The 27,825-nt window shown below is 46.4% G+C and overlaps 1 protein-coding gene across 1 annotated transcript in view; it reads right to left on the reverse strand.

Annotated features, from left to right (window-relative positions):
• LOC306917503 (mitogen-activated protein kinase kinase kinase kinase 4-like) overlaps positions 1 to 27,825 on the reverse strand; it is a 62,698-nt gene that overhangs the window by 12,558 nt on the left and 22,315 nt on the right. Inside the window, exons 4-20 of the mRNA XM_079495766.1 lie at positions 25,174 to 25,299; positions 24,791 to 24,901; positions 24,472 to 24,562; positions 23,431 to 23,561; positions 22,075 to 22,129; positions 20,298 to 20,376; positions 18,753 to 18,928; positions 17,867 to 17,939; positions 15,528 to 15,738; positions 14,271 to 14,432; positions 13,749 to 13,835; positions 7,784 to 7,948; positions 5,877 to 6,209; positions 4,994 to 5,094; positions 3,541 to 3,668; positions 2,800 to 2,894; positions 1,215 to 1,393 (exon numbers count right to left, since the gene is read on the reverse strand). Of these exons, the coding sequence (XP_079351892.1) occupies positions 1,215 to 1,393; positions 2,800 to 2,894; positions 3,541 to 3,668; positions 4,994 to 5,094; positions 5,877 to 6,209; positions 7,784 to 7,948; positions 13,749 to 13,835; positions 14,271 to 14,432; positions 15,528 to 15,738; positions 17,867 to 17,939; positions 18,753 to 18,928; positions 20,298 to 20,376; positions 22,075 to 22,129; positions 23,431 to 23,561; positions 24,472 to 24,562; positions 24,791 to 24,901; positions 25,174 to 25,299 (2,303 nt within the window). The remainder of the gene's footprint in view (positions 1 to 1,214; positions 1,394 to 2,799; positions 2,895 to 3,540; positions 3,669 to 4,993; positions 5,095 to 5,876; positions 6,210 to 7,783; positions 7,949 to 13,748; positions 13,836 to 14,270; positions 14,433 to 15,527; positions 15,739 to 17,866; positions 17,940 to 18,752; positions 18,929 to 20,297; positions 20,377 to 22,074; positions 22,130 to 23,430; positions 23,562 to 24,471; positions 24,563 to 24,790; positions 24,902 to 25,173; positions 25,300 to 27,825) is intronic.

Genomic DNA, 27,825 nt, shown 5'->3' on the forward strand with positions numbered 1-27,825 from the left:
TTTGAACTATTTTTATTTATATTTTTTATTTTTTTAAAGGTTTCATGACAGTCATTTTCATTGACTTTTATTTTTCGTTTTAGGTTTTATGACCTCAATTGGGAAGCCCTACTGGCCTACCTGTGCCATTTTGACTGTGATGGCCTACATATTTGATCTGCATCAAGTGTATAAAGTTGGTGTTTGAGTGTTTAGTGTACAGTGCTAGTGCGCATTAAGCCTACTTGAGTAGGCTACTTGTTGTGTGAAATACAATTAGTAGGCTTCTCACCATAAACAAGGTCAGAATAAAGGGGATGGAATTGATAATAGACTAACAACGTTTCACCGCATTCCTCTCACTGCTGCCGCCTCCTCCGAGTGTGACTTTTTTTTTCTCTCTCTCTCCCTATATTATGGTATTCTCTCTCTCCCTCGCTCTCTCTCAAACCAAAACAACCTGAACTTTGAACATTGAGTAGATTTTCAGTGGGCCGGGGTTTTCTCTGTGTGTTCTGAAGCAGGAAGCATTACTCCACAGAACTGTCAAAAATAAAAGCAGGGAGCATTACTCCCCAGAACTGTCAAAATAAAAGCAGGAGGCATTACTCCACATCAATTTTGTCAAAATAAAAGCCGGAAGCAATGTTCCACAGAACTCTGTCAAAATAAAAGCAGGAAGCATTACTCCTCAGAACTCTTTAAAAAGAAAAGGAAGTCTTTGTACATTTTAAAAGACCCCCCCCCCCCCCACCACTCTTTGTTCTTGTTAAAGGTACCCCCCCCACCCTCCACAGGACAATGGACAGATAAGGTTTCTAAAGAACTGGAAGAGCTTTCAGCTTGTAGAACAACATGAGGTCTCCTTATCTGTGTGTGTCTGTCTGTCTGTCTGTCTGTCTGTCTGTCTGTCTGTCTGTCTGTCTGTCTGTCTGTCTGTCTGCCTGCCTGCCTGCCTGCCTGCCTGCCTGCGTGCGTGCGTGCGTGCGTGCGTGCGTGCGTGCGTGCGTGCGTGCGTGCGTGCGTGCGTGCGTGCGTGCGTGCGTGCGTGCGTGCGTGCGTGCGTGAAACAACACTGGTGATGTGTCCAAGGTTGTTGCATCAGTAGATGTTTTATATACTAAATTAACTGCGTACACAAGTGCAAACGCATGTGGAAAGCAACGGAGCAGTTGAGCGCAGCGGAAACAAACATGGTCGCCACAAAGCAAGCCTCCTTCTTCTCCTCCACCTACCCGGCCCTGCAGTCCTCGGCCCCCGAGGTCGACTCCTCCCCCTGGTCCTGGTCCACCTCCTCGTCGTCGTCCTCGTCCGTGGTCCCCGAGTCCTCGCTGGACGACGAGTAGTCGGTCACCTTGTGCGGCGGACGCACGTCCTCCACCGCACGAAGCTCCTTGGCCAGAGCCGTCAGGTCCTGTAACGGGAGGGGGGAGGGTCAAAGGTCAGAGAGACACCAGATCAAGGCATAGTCACCAAGGGGCCAGTGAGGCGCTCCAACGTTGAAGCTCTGGGCCCTAGTGGTAAGAGGAAGGACTGCAGGCGGACCCGTGCACGGACACGTAGGACCATCACTCCCTACGTCACCCATACGTCACCCCGGACCTCAAATTTGAGGTCCGGAGGAGGTACTTCCGGCAGTCTTCCGGGTGCTTCAAAACGCCACTGAGCAACTTCATCGAAATGAATAGCTTGGGGGCGGGGCTAGTGCTCCAGTTCGGTCTCCTTTATATACTCTATGATAGTCACCTGAGAGACAGACCGTTTTAGCTCATCCTGTGTTTCATGCTTATTGGTGTTTACATTACATTACATTACATTACATTACATTACATTACATTACATCTCTATGTATTCAAGGCTTCATGGGGTTGTGTAAGTGATTGAAAATAAGTCTTTTTTTGGGGTACAGGCTTTAGTTCCGACATACTATCAGTCCGACTGTCATTAGACCGACAACCTACCCCAAACCCTAACCTAAACCTAACCGCAAGCACGGCGCAACGCATGTCGGACCAACGCATTTGTCGCGAGCGACGGGTGATTTCCGCATGTCAGACCTTTGGTGTGTTGGATAAGCGTGCGCACCCCATTTTTTTAGGTGAACTACTCCGTTAACGTGAGGTGTGTGTTAGTGTGTATGTGTGAGTGAGTGTGCGTACGTGCGTTCAGACTTTTAAGGGATTTTAAGCCTAGGTGCTGGTTTGTTTTGGAAAACAGCAAAACGCAAAATGGATATAGCCTACGCCCTACGGTCTTTTTCAAGGCAAAGATAAAGTAATTCAGAACTAAGAAGAAGCTGTGAGTCCGAGTCGGCTCGGCTGTCAGCACTCAGCAGCACCACCACCAGTGACTGCACGGTTCACAGTTCACACCACTGCAGCAACACTGACACGTTCAGCGGAGTGGCTGCTGTCTCTGTGCCGTCTGTGAAGAGCCACGCGCCGGGAGGGGCAGCAACACCGCCGGGTAATCTCCACACTGACTCGAAACTTAAGAATACCCATATCGGCCAAAATATCCCAAAACAATGCCCGGGGAACTTTAATTAAAAGCTAGATGCAGTGTCTATAATTGGGTCAAGGGTGTTGCTTTCGTGAGCAATGGTGTACGAGATTGGTAATAAATTGGTCAAAGTAACTAATTTTTAGACCATCTGGGGGAAATAAATAAATAAATTTGCGCGGCCTCGCTCCGCTCGGCCGCGAGAGTTGCCCCCCCCCACGCAATTCTAGCCTACCCAAAGGTAAAATCCACCCGCCGCCTATGCTATTATGGTAGGTGACAGCGCTCATTGCTAGAATATCATGCAGTAGTACTCACAGCGGGCCGGGTAGGTCTGGCAAGGTTCTTGTCATCAGGTTTTTTGGCAGCGTTGTCGGGTCGCTGGAGAGGCGATCCCTCGGATTTGGAGGAAGCTTTGATGATTGAAGAGGAAAGAGTTGGGAGTTAGGGTTAGGGTGGGATTTGGAGGAAGCTTTGATGGGATTCAATGTCAAAACAGGGAATGAAACAAGAGTCAAGCATGTTGTAATCATAGCTAGACTGTTCTTGCTTACTGTAAATCACTCTGGATTAAGAGCGTCTTAAATGCCTAAATCTTAAATTGTAAGGTTCTAAAAATAATTTAAGTGGAATGAGTCATTGTGGGCGAATACGAGGACGCTCGCCCCGGCAAATCTGGCAACCTCGGAACGGTCACCACCAGGCATTCCTAAACGTAACCTCAGTAAACGTATGTCTAGATAAACCTAACCTTATTCCGAAACGTAACCTCAGTAAACTATGTCTAAAGCTAACCCTATTCCTAAACTTAACCCCAGTAAAACTATACCTAAACCTAACCAGTATTCCTAACTTAAACCTCAAAATACAAGAATACAAGTACCGATGGGGGGGGCGAGCGGTCCGCAAAAAAAACACGAGGAAGTGTGTTTTTTGATTGTGGACTTCCATTTACACTGAGAGGGAAACTCAAGAGAACATGCAGTGCTAAAGCTATTCTGCATAACCAGTCAGTACAGCATAGTATTGTCAGGGTATGTAGAGTATCAGGGGACTCACAGCGTGGTCTGAAGCGGTCTCCAGATCCAGCCTGGGAGCTTGCATTGGACGAACCAGAGGAGCTGCCGCTGCCCGGCCGCGGCTGGAGCTTCTCCACCCGATCCCACAGGAGGCGAGGCTCCGCGTTGCTGGAGGACATCAGAACACATCACTGAAACACCTCACCTCATGCAGCATCCAGACACTGAACTGAACTGGTCCTTAACTTCATGCTCCGTGTACTACAACATCTACTGTACTACAACACCTAGTTCTATTACAAAACCAGGTTCTACTTTCTTTTTTCTTTTTTTTTTATCCTTTATTTACCCAGGGTAGTAGCTGAGCACAAGTGCTCATTTTCAGCAACGCCCTGCACATAGAGACACACAGACAGACACACACATTAAAACCTGGGAGCTGACCAGTACAACCACAGTCTTATACTGTTGGCCACTAAGCAGCGCCACTGGAGCAGTTGGGGGTTCAGTGCCTTGCTCAAGGGCACTATCAGCGGTGTTGGGTGAGTGATGACAATCACTTCGCGACCCAGATTTTTCCAAGGGCGCTCATCTAACCCTTAGGCCACCGCTGCCCGAAGAAAAAAAACACCACTGCTACTAAAAAAAACAAATATAATGCTAGCAGTAGACGGGAGTAAAACCTTGATTAAGAGATGTATTCCGTTATGATCCATAACGGACAAAAATATGACATGAGATGATGTAGGTGAGTATTTTGTAAAACTAGAGCTGGGACTCGATTAAAATTTTTAATCTAATTAATTAGAAGCTTTGTGATTAATGAATCTCGATTAATCGCATTTTAATCGCATATCAATATTCAACCCGAGAACAGTGATAAACCTTTTTTTTTTTTATGTTTTTTGGTATCCCAGTGAATCAATGAATAGTGACTACAGGATACCACTCATTTTCAACATTTTACTGTCATTAATATACCTTAGAGCTGTTGTGTGGAAATAATAAAAAGGTCACCCCATTCTGTGTTGCCTAGAACTGGAGGTCTGAAAAAAATCAGTAACAGTAGCAAGTACATCTCAGTGACATCACAAAGCTGTACTTCATAGTGTTACTGTTTTTTGTCAGACCTCCAGTTCTAGGCAACACAAAATGGGGTGACTTTTTATTATTTCCAGTTTTCCACACAACTCCATAGAAAAATGTTGAAAATGAGTGGTATTCCCCTTTAAGCAATAACACGTTTTTTTCTCTAGATAAACAAGTGCAGCAAAGTTCAAATTCAGTACTAGAAATGTTCCCAGTGAGAAACGTTCCGGCGTGAAAAAAAAGGTGCGATTAAATGCGTTAATTTTTCTGTAGTTAATTAATCTCAATTAACGCGTTAAAGTCCCGGCCCTATATAAAACATCAATAAATAACCATCAGACGTTATTCCATGAACGCTGACGTGGGTTGAGAGTGGCGGGAGACTGTTGTATAACCATGGTTACCTGCCGGCGTTCCTCTGTCCTGGCTGGCTGCTAGGCTGCGTGGGCAGGGGGGACTCCCGGCGAGACAGCACAGGAGACCTGGACGTGGTCCTCACCGGGACCTGTCACAAATACACAGGTCATATTGTTTTACCCCCGGTCATGATAAGCAGCGTGGTTGCCGCGAGTCGCACTTGCAAATGAACCAAGTTGGTACAAAACATGGATCTATGTTTAGCTGATTATCATCACCTGGATCTCCATATATGAATATCACGACTCTGATCTCATCAAACTCTGTCTGGATAGCCATACATGGTTTGACATACACTAGATCTGCATATATGGAGCCAGGCAGCCATGAACTCTACATCTGACCTCACTGACACCAGATTAATAGTTTAACTCCTGCTTCTCAACTGTTGTTTCAGTTTACTGGTATATTTTATTATATACCGTTTCATTGCTTGGCACCAAGGGGCCAGTGAGGCTATTCAACGTTGAAGCTCTGGGCCCTAGTGGTAGGAGGAGGGACTACAGGCGGACCCGTGGATTCATGACCGGGAAACCCCGTGCAGCTTTAACATTGAGCGCTCGGTTGCACTTCCGCATTTGACCACCAAAATGTGGTGGTCAAATGCGGAAGTAGACGTTCTGAGACGGTACTTCCGGCAGTCTTCCGGGTGCTTCAAAACGCCACTGAGCAACTTCCACTGACATGAATAGCTGGGGGGGCGGAGCTTCGCGCCAGTTCAGTCTCTATCCTTTTATATACTCTATGCTTGGCACCGACATACATTCATCCAGTTCAAATCCTGCTTTGGAGGAGACCTGGTCTGCCACGATTGGTTAGGCTCCTTAAATCACGCCGGACCAATCACAGAAGAAGGGTCCGTGTCCTTACCCTGGGAGGGGTCTCCTCACTGGGGGGCTCCGGGAGCTCAGCCTTGGGCTGGGCGGGGGTCTGGAGGTGTAGGGGTGAAGGCTGGGGGTCAGTGCGTGCCGGGGGGGATGGGTGGTGGAGGTGATGGTGGTGAGGATGAGGAGCAGCGGGAGGAGGAAGAAGAGGAAGGTCCTGGGAGCGCAGGTGGAGCTGAGCAAAGCCAGAGGCCACGCCCCCGACGCCACCCGACTCGCTGAAGGACTGGGAGCGGCAGGCGGCGAGAGGAGGCGCGGCCGGGAGGGAGGGGGCAGCGCTGTTACTGCTTTTTAGAGCAGCCAGGTGGGACCACAGCACCTTTTAGGGGGAGTGGGGAGGGGTTGTGGAGACAAGAGGACAGAGGGGTGAGGGGGTTGTGGGGGTGGGTGAGACAAGGGCACAGTGGGAGTGGGGAGGGGGTTGTAGAGACAAGAGGACAGAGAGGTGAGGGGGTTGTGGGGGTGGGTGAGACAAGGGCACAGTGGGAGTGGGGGGAGGGAGGGGGAGGTGGAGGGGGAGGAGGAGGGGGAGGAAGGTGAAACAAGCAGACAACACAGTGAGGATGAGGCGGCCACTTCACTACAGAGGGGGTTTAGGGATAGGTTTTTTTTTTTTTTTTCTCCATTGTTTCAATTAGACATCTTGCAACCTATACGTTGTTATACCTTTCAGTCCGGGAGCTACCTGTGTGTGTCATTACTATTAGTTGTAAGAATAAGAATTTGAAGGTTTTCAGAAACCTTAGGTTATGTTTTAGAATCGGCCTCAGGTCTAAATGGGTTAAAGGAAGTTAAATAACTCTATATTCAGATAGTAATCGTCGCTAGAGAGAGACAGAGTGTGTCTGTTTAGTAACAGGAGGTCTCCCCTGTGTTTTGGTGAATAGAAAAATAAATGTTTAGGTGTACTGGGATACAATCCAATCAGGAGAGAGAACTCATACAGGATAAGCGAGTGTTTTTGAATGAAAGAAAAAGTTGCACAAAAAAATATCCTTGTTGGGTTCTCTCTTCTGAGTCCTGACTGATGATTACAGTTGATGTAATGGACTAAAATGTACTTTTTGTGAGCTGTGATGGACGACACAATACGTAGCTGTGTGCCAAAAATAGCCGATGTACAAGCTCACAACGCGTCTGTGATAAAGTTCAACACCCATATAAGCTGCATAAAGATAATAAATGAAGACATAAATACTGACATGCACTAAACTACATTCATTTTTTTTTTTTACATTGAGACACAAACCACACAAATGAACATTCAAACAGTCGGGATACAAACAAGGGGGTGTAGGTGGGGCGATGCCTGTACGATAAACAGTTAAATGGTGACGTGTGAGGGTGCATGGGGTTTCAGGGTGTGATGAAGCCAGCAGCAGCACGACCACCTCTGGAGTGTGGGCCCGGGTTCAAGTCCGCCATCGGGTGATGAAAACCTTTAACCGTGTGAAACGCTAACCGGCCCCAGTGGATCTCAAACTTTCCAGGTCATGCCCCAAATAGCTCAGTGATTTTCATTGCCGCATTTGACAATTTAGCCAATTTTTGACCGTGGTGGGCACACCGTTAAATCTACTGTTGAATGGGCGGTGCGTACACTGTTAAATCTACTGTTGAATGGGTGGTGGGTACACTGTTAAATCTACTGTTGAATGTATGGAAACATTATAGACTTAGACTATTCGTATTAGTTATTCGTCTCAGTCTGTTGGCATTCAGCAACTTGTTACCACACCTTCCAACCGACTGATCTCCAGACTTTCTACTGCCAGTCTGTAGCAGTCTGTTTGGTGGAGGGCTACCGTAAACGTCTGTAACCCTTCGCAGCTTCGGCAAGCCTGCATTTTAATTACAAAAATATGTTTCGTGGGTGTCAAAGCAGTAAGTTACCTGCGGCTCCATGGGCCGTTGCATGGCAGAGGCCTCGGCCGATGGGCCGCCGTTGGATTGGAAGGGTTCCGAGGAGCGGGGGGGCAGCGGGGGCAGCGGTGGCTGCTTGGCGGGCGGGGCGGTCTGCGGCGAGCCCTGGATGTTCTTGCGGTACCGCTCGTCGGCCTGAGGTGGGAGACACAGAGTCAGCGGGACAGTCGGAATCAGGGTCATTATGCACTACAGGGACGTGAAGTAGAGCGGCGAAAAGGCTGGAAGAAGACGTGTGGAGGTGAATACTGAGGAGATACGGCCTGCGTTTCACATGCCTGAGAGACCTGGAGGCAGCCGAGCACACACACGGACACGCACACACACACACCACACAGATGTCTTAGACCAGTGGTTCTCAACACAAGGTCCGGTGGGGACCCCCAGGGGTCCTTGAGGGGGTTCCAGGGGGTCCCTCAGCTAAATGGTCAATAGTTAGGAACCAATATGGACCTGTCCAGTTCTGTAATTCCCAAGAGTGTATGAAATATAACTCTTGGGAGTTATATGAAAAATGATGAGAAACTGTCACAGACACATGTGGAGACAACAAAGACACACACACACGCCTGCTGCCTGCAAAGACTTTCATGGGATTCAGAAGAACATTAAAGACATGTTAATGACATGTTAATTAGTCACGTGACAAACTCCCCAGTCATTGGAGAGAGAGAGAGAGAGAGAGAGAGAGAGGCTCAGGTCATCCAGCATGTTAGTATGGGCCTCAGCCATCTCCATGCACTGGCCCTTAGAGCACATACACACACTTCAGGAAGACCATTCAGTGTGAAGAGAAATCCATGACGAGGTTTGGTTTTCACTCTATGGAATAAACGGACTGCCGTCTAAAGGACCATAATGAGGAGTAGAAGGGGCCAGGTGACCAGAGAGTGTAGTAGAGTAGAGCACACGAGGGCAACAGACACCAGTTCAATTCACCCTTTGTCAAGTCCCGCCCGTGGTTATGCTCCTCTTCGCAGCCATTGGTTGCCGTTTCGTGGTTGGACAAAAATCCTTTCTCTCCATCCACTGCCATTGAAATAACGTGTTTTTTCCACTTTGTATTGATATTCTGTGCATTCAATTCTTATTTGAAACTTGGTGTCAGTAAAAAGGAACATCACAGGTGCAGCATGGCGACTGGGCAATATCATGTTTGAGTTTTTTCCAAAAATGATGTTTTAGCAAATTCAACATAAACAAGGCGGAACCAGGGCGGAACACGACAGAATGAGCCTGCTGGTTAGTCAGTCAGGGACCAATCAGAAGGCTGACAAATGGTGAATTCTGGCCGGTGACCTGTGTTGCATGTCCCTCCTCCTCTCTGACTCGGCTTCCTGTCTCTAACTAACAAGTACAACTAATTGCGTTGTACTTGTACCTGACAATAAAGATATTTTCTAACATCTTCTAAAATCTGTCTTTAAACAGATTAGTTGAACATTTTTTAACTCTCGACGCTACTGGTGTTTCTAGCGTAGTATGAATATACGGTGCTCCCAAACGTACACAGTGCTCAGGAAAAAAATACAACTTTGGTGGACACATCTCCTAACTGATGTCAAGCTACTTCCCTTCTTGACGAGATGGCACCCGAATTTACAGTGAATTTGTTATGAAAAGAAGTATACAGTTATTATGAAGGTCTAGCACGTGGAAATGCAATCTACAATTACCCTTATAGCTACTTGATTCCCTACTGTAGAGTAGACCAGTATCGCATTCTCAAATACATACTGTAGCTTGCGTCATCCCTTTGATTGGACATTGCATCCCTAACAACGTAATGCGACAAAGGGTTTTAGTGGTCAGGATGCAGCATAGAGGCAAGCAACAGTGAAAGGCCAGAAAGAGAAGGATTAACAACATGAACAAGGCTTGGTTGTGAGCCTGTGGTTTTCCTTTTCTCCCTCACACCCGTTACGTTACGGAGCGCCATGCCGAAGTGGGGCCGGCAGGTTAGCCCTTCTATTAGCGTCCGAAAACAGACAACACTGTCTGTGTGTGTGTCGCAGTTGTCTGGACACCGCACGGATATATCTGGGTCTCCAGTTGCTCTGCCCTTCTGGGAATTCATTTCAAGTCATTTCCCAATGAAGAGGGGAATTAACAGATTGGTGAATTACAGTATAATGGAGCTAGTCATGTACGGGTTATAAAGCAAAAGAAAACCATAATGTGTCGCTCACACTACCTATCATAATGGTGTGTGTGTGTGTGTGTGTGTGTGTGTGTGTGTGTGTGTGTGTGTGTGTGTGTGTGTGGAAAACAAGCAAAGAGGAAACTAGAATCAAAGCAGGCGGTAGAAGAGAGAGTGCCGGGCCAAGGATCACCTCTCTGATAGGCTGGGGAGGATGACTGACAGGCTCAACGGGCCTATCAGGCTCCGGGCTCTCCGCCTGGGGGGGCTTAGAGTCAGTGGGGGTTTCTGGACATGTCTGGGGGCTAATGGGATCGGAGCTAGTCAGGGGCGGGGCGGGGGAAGCGGTCTCACAAGAGTCTGCCTTCTCCGGTGCCGGTACCACCGCCGGGGCTGGGGTCTGGGCTGGGGCCTCGCCGGCATCGGAAGAGGCCGTCTGGGGGGTCTTAAGGGCCTCAGGGGGACCTCTCGCAAGAGGGGCCGGGCTCTCCAGCACGTGAGCTTGCGGGGTGGCAGCGAGGGCTCTGTCTGGGGTTGGAGCTACGGGGGTATGTGGGGGTTTGGCGTGGCTGTCGGGGGCTTTGCCGCACGGGGCTTTGCCACAGGGGGTTTTGGCGTTGTCGGCAGGTTGGCTGTTGTGCTGCAGAGACAGCAGGTACACCTGCTCCTGCTGCAGACGCTTGTGCAGCCGCTCCGCCTTCCTCTGCTCCTCCAGCTCTCTCCACTTGAACTCCTAGTGGGTGTGGAGGTCAGAGGTCAGCAGAGTGGGTGGGTGGGTGTGGAGGTAGTGGAGGCGGTGATGTAGAGGATGAAGAAGATTACGGTACGGACCACCCCCCCATTGTTCCACACTGATAATGTGCTATCCATTAGTCATAAACCTTACTTTGCATTTTGATTTGTTTGAATAAAGCAGTGCATTTCTATATGAGGGACTACACTGCCCTATAAAGCCTACGTGCCATTAACTACATGAACTCTTAAAGCCATGTTTAAGCCATAGTTACTGCACTTAGCAGTGGTGGCCATTTTGTGAGTCCACCGATCCAGAGCCCATTCATTTTTGATATAATTGATTTTTTGGGAGAAAGAGAAAAAATGAATGGGTGGAACCAAAATGCTATGCTATACTTTATACTGTGGGTTTAAGTCTTCCAACAAAGAGGCTACCAAATCATTCTAAAAAAGGACCCTACCGCTGGTATTGCATGTTTAGCATATGGACTATTAGTCTAGGTATATTGGAGTAATATTGGAGAGTAATGTTGATGGTTTTACAAAGCATACCGTTGTTGTTTTTATTAACTGCGGGTCAGTCTAAAGAACGTATGTTCATCACACTCAGTTTTCCTCAAGATATTTCTTCAGAACGGTATGGAAATCAAGTTGCAGAGACTTGACTTGAAACTCTGCTCGAGGATGGTCATACAACACAGTGGACATTGGTGTCACCTCTGCTTGTCCGAGTCACGTTATGGTTTCACTTTAATGCAGTTCACACACTGTGAAAAGTCTAGCTGAAAGAGAAACACTTGTTTTAACATGTGATATTCAAACAAAAACACCCACGGTTTCTTTACCACGACAGAAATGACAGAGAAGCAGAGTGGTTTAAGCAGGGTTTATCACATGAGTTTGAGTGATATATATATATACACCGGTATATTAACACATTTTGTGCCCAAAACGTCTGTGGACGTCATGGGTATTACCGCACGTGCATAGCCCAAGACGTCTGTGGACGTCTTTTTTATTATTTTTTTTATTAAAAAAAATCAGAAAAATCAAAACACTTTTTTTTTTTTTTTTTACACGTGGTGCCAAAGTTTGTTTTTTTCACCATTGAAAATGCATTTGGCGTTTAAATTAAATAACTCAGAAACTATAAAACATTTCAAAGTAAAAAGTTCCAGCATGTGTCTCCACAGTCAGCTGAATTATAAAAAATGTGAATGGATTTTCTAGGTGAAAGTGATTTTGGGCAGTTAAGCGTGGGCTCTCAATGTGTTAAAAAAGAACTACGAAAAAAAACAGTATGTTTTGGAAAATTGTGGGCAGTTATGTAAAAGTTGTCCCGCAACATGCCTATTTTGGTCATATATACCGACTTGCTTCTTGGCGAAACTATACATTATGTTTTAAATAGCTGTGTTTCTGTGGACACATCCAACAGCTCATTATATATCTGTTGTTGCTGCTGGGCAGAAACCTCTTATCTCCATATTTCGTTTTGTGTAAAAAAAAAAAGCCCTACATACTTACAAAAAAGCATCAAAAGTAGCAGATCTACAAGTAGCTCATCTCTTGTCGATCTAGCTGCTACTTTTGTTTTTCAATTTGAATCCTGAAAAGTAACAGTTTTGGCCATAATGAGGTTTCCACCCGACCGAAACGATATACTGGTTTGGACTTTGTCCCCACCTACCTTTAGTCTCACCAAAGCCAGTCTGTCTGCTTTGTCAAATGGAAATGGAAATGTTTTTAAGCACGTCTCCACAAACACTGCAACGAAGACACGTTGTTTTACACACGTGGATTACATAGATTATGAATAAATTCTCTTCGCTATGCATTTCCTGGTTGTTGAGGTGCATTCACATTAGGGCGCGACTATGCTATTATAATTCTATTCTTTTGAGAGACGGTTCCATTTACTCTTTGGCAGTGAAAAAGGGTGGTCGGAGAACATTTTGTCGTCGTAGTTTGAGTTGCCAAAATTAACACAGATCTATTCCCCTTTGTGACAGAAAAAGCAGAAAATAGAAAGGCACACAAACAGTTGTGGCAATGCGTCTCCAAGCATGTTGTAACTCAATCAATGGGCTAAACATGCTAAACCACGGGTACGGTCCTCTGAAGCTAATGAACTTGGCACTCAAAAAAAAAAGAACAATCAAATATGCTGAGTTTACACAACTATTGCAAAACGTAATGAAACGCAGACCAGGCAAGACAATGTGATGACTGACACACGCACGCACACGTGCACACACACGCACACGTGCGCACACACACGCAGACTCAGACCTCCCCGACCTGTAAAGAAAACGCTCCGTCTGAACATTTCCTGATGGGTTCTTTGAGACCAAAATATATGTCTTTTAAAACATGACTTTTTGTTAACAGCAATCCTGCAGTCATAAACACACAAAGGTTCTTTTAAGGAACACAATGTATATGTTACTTTCTGTGGGACAAAAAATGTAATAAACAGGCAAGTTTCTTTGGACAAAAATAACACAATGGGTTATGTTTCAGGACGAATAAACATGGTACGGTTTATGGAAGAAAAACAAATGGTGAAAGTAGCATTGGTGTCACCGTGGATTAAATCAAAGAAACATTGGCTGCTCTCTCCTGAAACGAAGAGTAGGTTGTCAACCCCACTCTGTAGGATTTGTACTGAGACCCCCACAGGAGAGAGAGGGGGGGGGGGGGGGGGGAGAGAGAGAGAGAGAGGCTTTTTATCGACACCTCTTTTATGTCCAAGCAAGCTCTGTTAGATTCTAGATTCCCAGAATTCTTCGCGAAAACAAAATCAAGGAAGTACCGTTCCAAAACAAATGCTGCCTGCCGGGGGAAAGGTCTTTCATGGGTTTCTCTACACAAACCCACAAAACACCTGATCGTGCGTGCGTGCGTGCGTGCGTGCGTGCGTGCGTGCGTGCGTGCGTGCGTGCGTGCGTGCGTGCGTGCGTGCGTGCGTGCGTGCGTGCGTGCGTGCGTGCGTGCGTGCGTGCGTGCGTGCGTGCGTGCGTGCGTGCGTGCGTGCGTGCGTGCGTGCGTGCGTCTCACCAGTAACATGGCCTGCTCATGAAGCAGTTGTTGCTGAAGGATCTCCAGATGTCTCTGTTCCTCCTCCAGCTGACGACGGATGTACTCCTGTCAATCAAGTCAAAGAAAGCTGTGATTGGCAGGAAGACTCTGAAAACGTTCCCAGGACTGGGAATGTTTGTTTTTCGCCTCGCCGGTTTGCTGTCAAACTGGAGACAGGTTTACCATGGTGGACTCACACAGTGACAACAGAGGCTTTGACATTCAGCCATCCAAAATAGTTGTGTAGACATGTTTTTATTCACTGATTGATTGACTCCACTCCTGACGGAAGCAATGACAGATACATTAAAGTTTTAATCTGTATTTGCTTGTATTCGTTTTGCTTAGGTGGCTCTGATGTGCACACAGGGGGGGGAGCTGTTAGGGGTTAAGTGTCCAATATATAAACCTGTTCACAACCATCTCAGAATGGGAAAATTCACGTGTGCACGCACGCACGCACGCACACACACCCACAAACACGTGAGCTGTGTACCGTACCTGCTCCCGGTCGTTCCTCCTCTTCTCGTCGTCGGCTCTTCGCCGCTCCTCTTCCTCCTTGCGCCTGCGGTCCATCTCCTCCACGCGTCGCTTCTCGTCCTGCTCCCGACGCCGCTGCTCGCGCTCCTGCTGCCTGCGCATCTCACGCTCCCTGCGCTGTTGCTGTTGGACACACAGAGAGAGAGAGAGTTTCTATAACATTACTGACATCTCACGCTCCCTGTGCTGTTGGACACAGAGAGAGAGAGAGAGAGAGAGTTTCTATAACATTACTGACATCTCACGCTCCCTGCGTTGTTGGACAGAGAGAGAGAGAGAGAGAGTTTCTATAACATTACTGACATCTCACGCTCCCTGTGCTGTTGGACACAGAGAGAGAGTTTCTATAAAATTACTGACATCTCACGCTCCCTGCGTTGTTGGACACAGAGAGAGAGAGAGAGAGTTTCTATAACATTACTGACATCTCACGCTCCCTGCGTTGTTGGACACAGAGAGAGAGAGAGAGAGAGTTTCTATAACATTACTGACATCTCACGCTCCCTGCGTTGTTGGACACAGAGAGAGAGAGAGAGAGAGTTTCTATAACATTACTGACATCTCACGCTCCCTGCGTTGTTGGACACAGAGAGAGAGAGAGAGAGAGAGTTTCTATAACATTACTGACATCTCACGCTCCCTGCGTTGTTGGACACAGAGAGAGAGAGAGAGTTTCTATAACATTACTGACATCTCACGCTCCCTGCGTTGTTGGACACAGAGAGAGAGAGAGAGAGTTTCTATAAAATTACTGACATCTCACGCTTCCTGTGCTGTTGCTGTTGGACACAGAGAGAGAGAGAGAGAGTTTCTATAAAATTACTGACATCTCACGCTCCTTGTGCTGTTGCTGTTGGACACACAGACTAGAGAGAGTTTCTATAACATTACGGACATCTCACGCTCGCGCTGATACTGTTAGAGAGAGAAGAGTTCTCAAATTCTGCCTGAACCCAACACTACCGGCCTGCTGGTTTCACGTATGCATAACAAAAATAAAAACTAGTACCCGAAAAAATAATGTTCAACTGCCCCTAGCGGCGTAACGGTAAGACGGAAATGGAAGTGTTGGATGCACCTCAAAGTGAACTTTTACTCAGGTATATGAGCCGGGCCACGCCTTGGGGAGAGGGCGTTGGGTTTGACCCCAATACGTGCGCTCTCTCTTTCTGTCTGTCTGGCGCACGTGCACACACAACACACAAACACAACACACACCTCCTCCAGGCGCCTCCTCTGCTCCTTCTGCTGCTCGATGCGCTTCTGCCTCTCGGCCAGTAGTTGGCGCTTGTACTCCTCCTGCTCGCGGAGCTGCTGCTCCTGCAGGAGCTGTTGGCGTCTCAGCGCCTCCGACCGCTCCTTGTTCTCCTGCTGCAGGCGGATGAAGTCCCGACGCAGCGTGGACTCCCCAGGGACGTTCACTATGGAGCTGAACACAACAGGGACGTTCACTATGGAGCTGAACACAACAGGGACGTTCACTATGGAGCTGAACACAACAGGGACGTTCACTATGGAGCTGAACACAACACAGGGACGTTCACTATGGAGCTGAACACAACAGGGACGTTCACTATGGAGCTGAACACAACACAGGGACGTTCACTATGGAGCTGAACACAACAGGGACGTTCACTATGGAGCTGAACACAACACAGGGACGTTCACTATGGAGCTGAACACAACAGGGACGTTCACTATGGAGCTGAACACAACACAGGGACGTTCACTATGGAGCTGAACACAACAGGGACGTTCACTATGGAGCTGAACACAACAGGGACGTTCACTATGGAGCTGAACACAACAGGGACGTTCACTATGGAGCTGAACACAACGTACAGGGACGTTCACTATGGAGCTGAACACAACAGGGACGTTCACTATGGAGCTGAACACAACGGATTAGGGACGTTCACTATGGAGCTGAACACAACGTACAGGGACGTTCACTATGGAGCTGAACACAACAGGGACGTTCACTATGGAGCTGAACACAACGGATTAGGGACGTTCACTATGGAGCTGAACACAACAGGGACGTTCACTATGGAGCTGAACACAACGGATTAGGGACGTTCACTATGGAGCTGAACACAACGTACAGGGACGTTCACTATGGAGCTGAACACAACAGGGACGTTCACTATGGAGCTGAACACAACGGATTAGGGACGTTCACTATGGAGCTGAACACAACAGGGACGTTCACTATGGAGCTGAACACAACGGATTAGGGACGTTCACTATGGAGCTGAACACAACGTACAGGGACGTTCACTATGGAGCTGAACACAACGTACAGGGACGTTCACTATGGAGCTGAACACAACGGATTAGGGACGTTCACTATGGAGCTGAACACAACGGATTAGGGACGTTCACTATGGAGCTGAACACAACAGGGACGTTCACTATGGAGCTGAACACAACGGATTAGGGACGTTCACTATGGAGCTGAACACAACAGGGACGTTCACTATGGAGCTGAACACACAGGGACGTTCACTATGGAGCTGAACACAACAGGGACGTTCACTATGGAGCTGAACACAACAGGGACGTTCACTATGGAGCTGAACACAACAGGGACGTTCACTATGGAGCTGAACACAACGGATTGTAATATTGACCGTTGGATACGGAGTATTATAATGTCCACCGGATTAACAATGGTTAACCCATTTTGACCTGGGAACGATTCTATAAATGTCTTCTAAATCCTGACAGTTTTCTGAAAAAGCTATGTTTCTATGTCAGTCGTTCTTCGATTTTTCAAAAATAGCAGACCTACAAGCTCGTAGCGCGCCACTCGGTGGCGCGCTATGAGCTTGTAGATCTGCTATTTTTCAATAGCTAAAGCATAACATAATGCTTACACCAAAAGGGGTTCCCGCCCAGAATGGGTTAATATGCTCATTTGTGTTTTGTTCAATTGCTATGCGTCGACTCAAGTCTTATCTTATATAATCCATTGCCCAGATCTATAGAGCAGTAGTGCCCAAACTTGTTCATGTCAAGGAGCCCCGGTTTGACATGCATTAGTCTATACGGACCCCCATTTAATGGCATTTCTATCTCTGGGACCCCCAATTTATATTGTAAAATCAATGTTAATTTAACTCTGGGAGTGTACAAAATAAATGGAACCAAATGGACCCATTTGTACACTCTCAGAGTTACAGACGCATAAGGGTCCATTTGGTTACAAACTATCATTTAGCTGGGGACTCCCTCAAGGACCCCTGGGGGTCCCCGGACCCCACTGCTATAGAGGACGCAGGGGACTCCCTCAAGGACCCCTGGGGGTCCCCGGACCCCACTGCTATAGAGGACGCAGGGGACTCCCTCAAGGACCCCTGGGGGTCCCCGGACCCCACTGCTATAGAGGACGCAGGGGACTCCCTCAAGGACCCCTGGGGGTCCCCGGACCCCACTGCTATAGAGGACGCAGGGGAGTAACTAAAAGATGCCTTCCATCCGGCGGACTATTTTACATTTTGGCCAAAAAGTGTATTTTTAGACATAAATTAATTAAATAAAAAGGTAGACAGTACCTGGGTTCTCCTTCCTGTTCCGGTAGGTCCTCCTCCTCTTCCTCACTGCCACTGTATTCATATTCCGTTTCATCTGTAAATAATAACAACACTATTCAGAGTGTTGCCACTGAACATTAATTGGTTCAGAACCCTAAAAGATGGTTCGGAACTTAAAAAAAAAAAAAGAAAAGCCGGCCGGTTCACTGAAAGCACCAAGGTTCCACTCATCTAGAACGGAACCAGTTCTGGAACCAATGTTATTTTGGTGGAATAGGCCCTATTCCTATTCCTGTTCCCTATGGAATAGACAGACAGAGTCAGTCCAATGTGTTTTTCTGTTTGTCTGTTGTTTATTTTTTACATTTTGCTGCTGTAACGTATCAATTTCCCTGCGGGGATAATAAAGTACATCTCATCTCATCTCAGAGATAAGATGGACAGAGACAGACAGAGATAAGATGGACAGCGACAGACCGAGATATGGTGGACAGAGACAGACAGAGATAAGGTGGAGACAGAGACAGACAGAGATAAGGTGGACAGAGACAGACAGAGATAAGGTGGAGACAGAGATAAGGTGGAGACAGAGATAAGGTGAACAGAGACAGACAGAGATAAGGTGAACAGAGACAGAAAGAGATAAGGTGAACAGAAACAGACAGAGATAAGGTGAACAGCGACAGACAGAGGTAAGGTGGACAGAGACAGACAGACAGATAAGGTGGAGACAGAGACAGACAGAGATAAGGTGGAGACAGAGATAAGGTGAACAGAGACAGACAGAGATAAGGTGAACAGAGACAGACAGAGATAAGGTGAACAGAAACAGACAGAGATAAGGTGAACAGCGACAGACAGAGGTAAGGTGGACAGAGACAGACAGAGAGAGGTACGGTGGACCCACCCTTCTCTCCCCTCTTCTTCTTGGTGCGGTCGATGTGGTCTTTGAGCTGGATGCGCACCTGCCTCTCGTTGGGCTGGTCTCTGATGAAGGGGTGTTTGAGCAGCTGGTCGGTGGGGGGACGCGCCGTGTAGTTCTTCACCAGACAGCCCTCGATGAAGCTGAAGAACTTCTTGGACCTGGACAGCGAGACGAGGCCACAGGAAAGGAGATAGAAGTTAACACAAAGGGAGATGTCTAAAAAGATATGTGGAGGTACTCACTGCTTTAGTATGCTTTAGTAATAGAAGAATGATCTGTTGCTGTTGTAGCCGATTGATTATTTTTTTTGTTTTACTGTTCACCCTATGAATGTAACTGATGGGGGAGGGGGGGGGGGTGGGGGAGAGAGAGAGAGAGAGAGAGAGAGAGAGAGAGAGATTGTTTTTCCACCCCCAAATTGAGTTTTGGACATCTGGGGCGACGTACAGCCGACCGTGCAGCATTTTCACGGTGTAAACACCACCACCACGAAACCTCTGAAATGCAGCGTGTGCGGACGAAAACTAATTCACAACAGAGGGACACGACGCAAGGCCAGGCTGAGAAGAAGTCACCCGAGGAGTGTTGCTTAGAAAACAGGCCGTCGTCGTACATAAAAACATGTTCTAAGCTCAGGTGCAGCTGCAATTAATGACATGGCAGTTTTCCTTTCCCAGACTCTACTGCGACGTGTGGATCATTGTGAAGAATAATATTCTATGATTTTGAGGGTTAGTGACAACGCTCTGAATCGCTGGCAAGGGCACAATGTTTTAACTATGGCAGTCAATGAGTTAACCCATTTTGGGCGGGAACCCCTTTTGGTGTTTTAAACATTGTTATAATTTAGCTATTAAAAAATAGCAGATCTACAAGCTCATAGCGCGCCACCGAGTGGCGCGCTACGAGCTTGTAGGTCTGCTATTTTTGAAAAATCGTGAAAATATTTATTTCAGAAAACTGGAGGATTTAGAAGATTTTTTTTTTTTAAATGTTGAGGTCAGGCCTAAATGGGTTAACACATTTAGACCAGATTCTACAAACGTCTTCTAAATTAGTAGTTCTCAAACTTTTCCGTGCCAAGAACTTGCCCTGAAGAAAAGAAGATTTGTGTTAAAAATCACTTTCAAGATCTTTCTACAATGTTCACAAATAACAGATGTACAGTACAGGCTTGCATCGCAGCACTACAGTAAGTGCCACGCTGTGAGCTTGTAGATCTGCTATTTTTGAGAACTGCAGTTCTAAAACCACTGTTCTAAATCCCAAGAGTTTTCTGAAAAGCGTATGTTCCTATAATCTACCGGCAGCTAAAATGACACAGACACTTTGCCGCCGATTGCAAGGGTTAAAACTATAAAACCAATGGCAGACTAACTTCACGTTGTGTCAATAACTGTTAGGGTTTAAAAGAGCAGGGCGCACACACACGCACACGCACACACACACACACACACACACACACACACACACACACACACACACACACACACACACACACACACACACACACAGTGACTGACTCACCATTTTTTAGACTTGAGCCTTGGGGGAGGGTTCCTTGGAATGAGGAAGAGTGCACGCATGGGGTGCATGTCACAGAGAGCTGGAATAAATCACAGATAAAAGTTAAACATACCACAACACGTACGTACGTACGTTATTTTTTCTGTAATCTCTGGGTTTAGATATTTTAGATTAACGGATGGCTCTGACGTCAGAGACACTCTTCCGTATTGCTACCGGACTACATTGTCTCCTCACACTGCAGCTAGACCAGCCCCAAAACACAGCCGTCACGGACACTGCGATTTGTTCCACCTAAAACCTTCGTTGACCGCACCCCCACATGCGCATTTGTTATTGTGTTTGTGTCATGTCGCCGTTGTCAGCAGAGCAGCACCAGAGAGACGCGCTATGTTGCCACGAATCCCCCCCCCCCCCAACTCTAGATTTATTATAATGATATGACGTGACTTGCCATAAACCATCCATTAACTCCCCATTCATCCAATTTGCATCTGCTTGTATTAAACAACATTAAACTCACCAACATTGCAGCTGTAGGGAAAGCTTGAATATCCACTTTCAAACTGCAAAGCTTTTGTTTCATAAAAATCCACCGAATCTTTTTCCCACTCAGCTCTGCACTTAGTTTTTCTTCTTTTTTAGTTCTATCTCACTACTAGAACTTTCTGACTCTGAGGTAGATAAGATTTTTGGCTGTCAACAGCATCCATTTGTTTTTTCAATGTTGTGGACCGGAGCGTGGTGAAATAGTTGCTAAGATACGATCGTACCGTATTTGGCAACTAAAAGACCTGTCCCGTAATGAACCGATACGGGACGCACTTAATCCCGTATTTTTGTCTCGTGGAAAAATGACAGCGCGTTATGGTGATTCTCAGTCACTCGCTCCCATGCAGTAATAAGAAGGGGCAGCCGACTGAGCTATAGGAACAGGAAAGCAAGACACTGGAACCTGGTGTCTGGAAGGGCGCTAGGCTCAGCTCATTGGTCAGTACTCTTCATAGGCATGCAGCAGAGCCAATCACTATGCAGTATCGTATCTTAGCAACTATTTCACCACGCTCCGGGTCCACAACATTGAAAAAACAAATGGATGCTGTTGACAGCCAAAAATCTTATCTACCTCAGAGTCAGAAAGTTCTAGTAGTGAGATAGAACTAAAAAAGAAGAAAAACTAAGTGCAGAGCTGAGTGGGAAAAAGATTCGGTGGATTTTTATGAAACAAAAGCTTTGCAGTTTGAAAGTGGATATTCAAGCTTTCCCTACAGCTGCAATGTTGGTGAGTTTAATGTTGTTTAATTCAAGCAGATGCAAATTGGATGAATGGGGAGTTAATGGATGGTTTATGGCAAGTCACTTCATATCATTATAATAAATCTAGAGTTGGGGGGGGGGGGGGGGATTCGTGGCAACATAGCGCGTCTCTCTGGTGCTGCTCTGCTGACGACGGCGACATGACACAAACACAATAACAAATGCGCATAATAACGCATAGCGCGCCACCGAGTGGCGCGCTACGAGCTTGTAGGTCTGCTATTTTTGAAAAATCGAAGAACCACTGACGTAGAAACATAGCTTTTTCAGAAAACTGTCAGGATGTAGAAGACATTTTTAGAATCTGATCTCAGGTCAAAATGGGTTAAAAGCCATTAAATTCTAACTTTATAAATGTGCAGACTGCAGATACCCTGCATACACTTATACTGTATGTTGGTGTGTTTACTGTCGAGTGAGAAAACCCTGTTGCACACTAGAGGAGAAGAGAGGCACTCACGTGGGGCTCCTTCAGCCATCTCGATGGCTGTGATCCCAGTAGACCATAAATCACTCTGCAAGATGAGAGGAGAGGAGAGCCTTCGGTCAGAATCACTCACAGACACACACACACACAGTGGTGGAAAGTACTGTACTTAAGTACAATTTGGAGGTATTGGAACTTTACTTGAGTATTATAAATATCATTTTATATACTATATATATATATATATATATATATATAAATAAAATCTTTGTTTTAACTATAAAACAACAATTTATGTTGTGAGAACCAAGACAATAGTCCTCACAAAGCATCACAAGCATACTAATACTAGTACACACGCACACGTGCACACGCACACTGACAGACACTGTTTGACTGCTTAATAGAGTGACCAACAAACCAAGCCTTCATCACAGCTACTAAACAGAAGCATTGTGCATCCGACTGTGCATGCATGAGATCTTACTCTGTAGTATCGTACGTAGCATCGTACGTAGCATCAGGGTTCTTTTTTTTTATAACCCATTTTTTCACCCAGTGTCTATTATCTAGTGTAATCATGGGCGCTACACTCCCTCTGCCAACCTGGGGAGAGCACTGACCTCATGCTTCCATCTATGCATGAGGAGTCCGCTTATTTTAACCTGACAGGGGGGGCAGTTTCCCTGGTTGGACGTAGCGTGTGGAAGGAACACGTTATTCCAACTAGTTCCTTAACCCCTCCATCAGACTGACCAGGTGGAGGCAGTTTAGAGAGACCAGGATTACTGCATGTTTTTTTGTGAGGGTACCTACGCTAGGGGACACGGGGAGAGCATGCAAACTCCACACAGAAAGGCCCTTTTGCCAACACCAACCTAGGGTAAGAGTAGGGATGGAGCTCGTTAATTTGTATTGATAACGATCACCTTATAGATCAGGCTTATCGAGCCGGGTTCTTATCGAGCCCACTATCGAGCATTTTATATTATTTTGTGGAAAGACAGGAGACAATAAATTCTGAACAGAACCAGTATCTTTTACTAGGGCCTTCAAATACAGTACATTCCTAACAGGCAATTGACCTTTTTACCAATAAAATAATATTAAAGAAACTGTTAAACTTAAAAGCAGATCTAAAGCAGATCTACAAGCTCATAGCGCGCCACCGAGTGGCGTGCTACAAGCTTGTAGGTCTGCTATTTTTGAAAAATGGAAGAACGACTGACATAGAAACATAGCTTTTTCAGAAAACTGTCAGGATGTAGAAGACATTTTTAGAATCTGATCTCAGGTGAAAATGGGTTAAAGTGGTAAAAAGCTAAGGTGACACTAAGGTGACACAGATGCGTTCCAGGTCTTAGTGGGCTAATAAACATGATGTCTTACTCTGTAGTCATACGTGGCGTCGGGGTTCTCGTCGCAGGCGATGACCTCGGGAGCCATCCAGTAGGGCGTCCCGATGAAGGTGTTCCTCCGGCCCACGGTGCGGTCCAGCTGGGCGCTCACGCCAAAGTCCACTGGAAAGAGAATGAAAGAGAGAGAGGAACCGCCCAGAGACGCGACGTTAGCAAGGTTTTGCGTCGCAAATAGGGGTGGGTCCCGAACCTCGGGACCAAGTATGTACCGAACTGAACGTGCTTGGGTACCGGGTACCCATTACAATAATTCAATTTCGGGTTCTCTCTATCGGTTCCCACAGACACGCAGTCACACGCCTTTTATTTATTTTCTACCCTTTTAATAGACGCGCAGCGGCGCAGGGAACAGAGCTGATCTACAAGCCCACACCGCGTTGCATCAGCGACGCGCTGTGGGCTTGCGTGCGTGCGTGCGTGCGTGTGTGCGTGTGTGTTGCTCTCAGATCTCAGACATGCTTTTATTTGTTATTGTCAGTAGTTAGTAGTAAGAGAAGTCGCCTACAACACTGCCCTGGGTAAATACAGAATAGATATATTATATTTAAAATAATCACTATATTATCCACAAATGGCTCAATAAAGGAGAGGATGTTACACTATTCATTATACATTATATATGTCTTAAATTGACATTGAGCTTTTTTGTTAAATAATCATTTGACCTCTTATTTAAGTTATTTTATACCATTTTGGAACCGAAATAGGGAACCGTTAAGAACCGGAATCGATAAGCAGAACCGGAATCGGTACCGGATTCACAAAAATCCTAACGATACCCATCCCTAATCGCAAACCATGGGTGCCCGGACCACCGCGTGGGGGTATGGGGTACTATGTACACTGTGGGGAGGCATGGGGTACTATTTCTGTTGTCTTTGGTACGACCCGGCCCGGGGAGGCATGGGGTACTATTTCTGTTGTCTTTGGTACGACCCGGCCCGGGGAGGCATGGGGTACTATTTCTGTTGTCTTTGGTACGACCCGGCCCGGGATCGGTTGAACCACCTACCCAGTTTAACTTCTGCGTTCTCTGTGAGCAGGACGTTCTGGCCTTTGATGTCACGATGGATCACATGGTGGGCGTGCAAGTGAGCTAGACCCTATGAGAGAGAGAGAGAGAGAGAGAGAGAGAGAGAGAGAGAGAGAGAGAGAGAGAGAGAGAGAGAGAGAGAGAGAGAGAGAGAGAGAGAGAATTTAATGCTTCCAGTTTGTACTATACTGTAGGTGTCCAGGAGAGAAGAGAAGAGAAGAGAAGAGAAGAGAAGAGAAGAGAAGAGAAGAGAAGAGAAGAGAAGAGAAGAGAAGAGAAGAGAAGAGAAGAGACTTACTCTGAGTATTTCTCTGGAGATATAAGCGATCCAGTCTTCTTTCAGCTGGTTCCCCTTGGTGTTCTTCACCAGGTCTGTGATGGACCCAGCACCGCAGAACTCCATCACCAGCTGTACCACACACACACACACACACACACCTCGTTATTACAGTACTCGATCCATAACCCCAGCTCCCAAATGAAACGACTTTTACAGTCTTTACAGCTGTCAGCAGCCTGGAAGTGTGCTGAACAGCTGGCCCAGCTTGCTCGCTCGCTCTCCCTTTCTCACTCACTCTCACTCTCACACACACACACACACACACACACACACACACACACACACACACACACACACACTCACACTCACACTCACACTCACACTCACACTCACACACTCACCCAGAGCTGGTCGTCATGTCCTGGTGGACTCTTCTTGATGAAGGCTCCATAGTAGGTGGCTATGTTTCTGTGGTGAGAATACTTCTTCAGCATGTTGATCTCCAGCTTAATCTCCTCCTCTTCATCCTGAACACACGCACGCGCGAGCACACACACACACAGACACACATGCACAGAGTTAGGCCATGTTCTTAATCTGTGATTTGTGAAAGGAGCATCCACACTAGGGCTGCAACGATGAATCGATGAATCGTAATCGAATGGATTATTCAATTAGTTGTCAACTAATTTAGTAATCGATTAATCGAATCGGCACTAATCACTGGAGTTTTTTGCAATTTATCATAGGTGTTTTCCCACTTAACCATAGTTATCCAATCCACTGTTAAGTGTAACTAAACTAAAGAGGAGTGAGCCATCGCTCTTCCCTTACAATCTGATGCACATGCACAGTAGCGACTGCAAAGCAAAATGACACAATGATTATAGTATCAAGTACAAGAAGAGTACTGTTCCTTTTAGACTGACACATGTGTAGCTATTCTTTAATCAAATGTATGCAGTCAGAATAAGCCTAAAGACACCATGAGTTGCTTTAATTCATTTTAATTTTGTTTGTCTTTTATTTGAATAGCAGCCTAATCAGCAGCTAATCAAATGTATTTTTGAATGAATTATCTTTTTTGTTAGTTAGAACTGTCTAAAATAACCTAAAATATATTTTTAAGGTAATAATCAATTAAGTGTCATAATCCGATTCATCGATTCATCGTTTAAATAATCGGCCGATGAACCGATTATGAAAATAATCGTTAGTTGCAGTCCCTAATCCACACTGTTTCACTAACAATTAGCACAACGTATCAAATTATGTTTTGGTAGTCATACAGCCACCCGCTGAAGAAATTGCATTGAGGTTTTAACCTTTGCATGTATTACATATCTCTTTCATCTTAAACGAACGAATAACCAAAACTAAGCCGTTGCATTGTAAGCTTGTACGGTAGCCTGGTGTAGTGTAATGCTGTGTTCACACGTGCAGATGCAAAGATACAGTCTACCATTCATTTTCAAATACAAAGATACATCCGACGTTTGTAGCTGCTGTGCAAAAGATCAAACAAATGGATTGTTCAACTTCCAGATGCATGGCTACAAAGCTACAACTGTAGCTGTCATTTTGTTTAATTCCCCCTCCACGCCTTTTTTTCACCCTGTTCTGGCTGACAAAAACTTGGGAAGTTGCGGTGTCTTTTTGTAGTCCATTTCCATTGTTTCCAATGCCTAGGTCCAAAAAGGGCACGCAGCTGAGATGCTGGATTGTTCTCTCCCCCCTCCTCCCACACATCAGGACGGACGCACGCTTGATGACATCAACAACCGTGTGAGCAAATATGCTGTGATCCTTGCAGCCTTGCATCTTTGCATAATGCCTCTTGTGTGAACGCAACATTAGCTCGCCGGGCGCCCACTCAGCAGCGACGTTGACAGTGATCGACAGTGACAGGCTAATTGAACGCACGCTGCGAGCGGACGGCAGTTAGCTTTACATTTACACCACCTATAGAACCCAGAGGAGGAGGGCTGTGTACAGTACGGTATAGGATCCATAGGAGGCACACAGTCAGTGCTAGCAGTGCATAGGCTAATGTACGTGTGTGTATGTGTGTGTGTGTGTGTGTGTGTGTGTGTGTGTGTGAGGGGGGGGGGGGTTCTTTTGTCTGTGGCTAGAGAGACATCCTCTTAGCGGCGGTCTGCTCATAGCTGACGTTTAGTCATTTACAGGGCATAGCAGTGATGGCCATTTCGTGGTACCACAGATAGAACTGAGAGTGAACACATGGAACCAAATGGACCCTTGCGGGTCTGTAACTCTGAGAGTGTACACATGGAACCAAATGGACCCTTGCAGGTCTGTAACTCTGAGAGTGTACACATGGAACCAACTGGACCCTTGCGGGTCTGTAACTCTGAGAGTGTACACATGGAACCAAATGGACCCTTGTGGGTCTGTAACTCTGAGAGTGTACACGTGGAATCAACTGGACCCTTGCGGGTCTGTAACTCTGAGAGTGTACACATGGAACCAAATGGACCCTTACGGGTCTGTAACTCTGAGTGTACACACGGAACCAAATGGACCCTTACAGGCCTGTAACTCTGAGAGTGCACACACGGAACCAAATGGACCCTTACGGGTCTGTAACTCTGAGTGTACACACGGAACCAAATGGACCCTTACAGGCCTGTAACTCTGAGAGTGTACACACGGAACCAAATGGACCCTTACAGGCCTGTAACTCTAAGAGTGTACACACGGAAACCAAATGGACCCTTACAGGCCTGTAACTCTAAGAGTGTACACATGGTGTGTCTCATGGAAGGACAGAAACTCGCCTACCAGTGACATCCATGGGGAATTTAAGCTAAAAGAAATGTCAGGCTTTCTATTCCTGGAACGTTAGCATGTTGTAATGGAAGCCACCGTTCTCAAGTTAATGGAAAAATTTCACTGGTAGGCGGGTTTCTGAAGTGTCCACTGTCCACAGCCCTTCCTCTGAGACACAGACCGAGTAGAAAGAAATGGTGCCATTGTATCATTGAGGACCAATTATCAAGACCAATTATATGGACTACCAATTAAGGTAGATT

Source organism: Electrona antarctica (assembly GCF_951216825.1).
Source record: "Electrona antarctica genome assembly, chromosome: 24".
Classification (NCBI taxonomy): domain Eukaryota; kingdom Metazoa; phylum Chordata; class Actinopteri; order Myctophiformes; family Myctophidae; genus Electrona; species Electrona antarctica.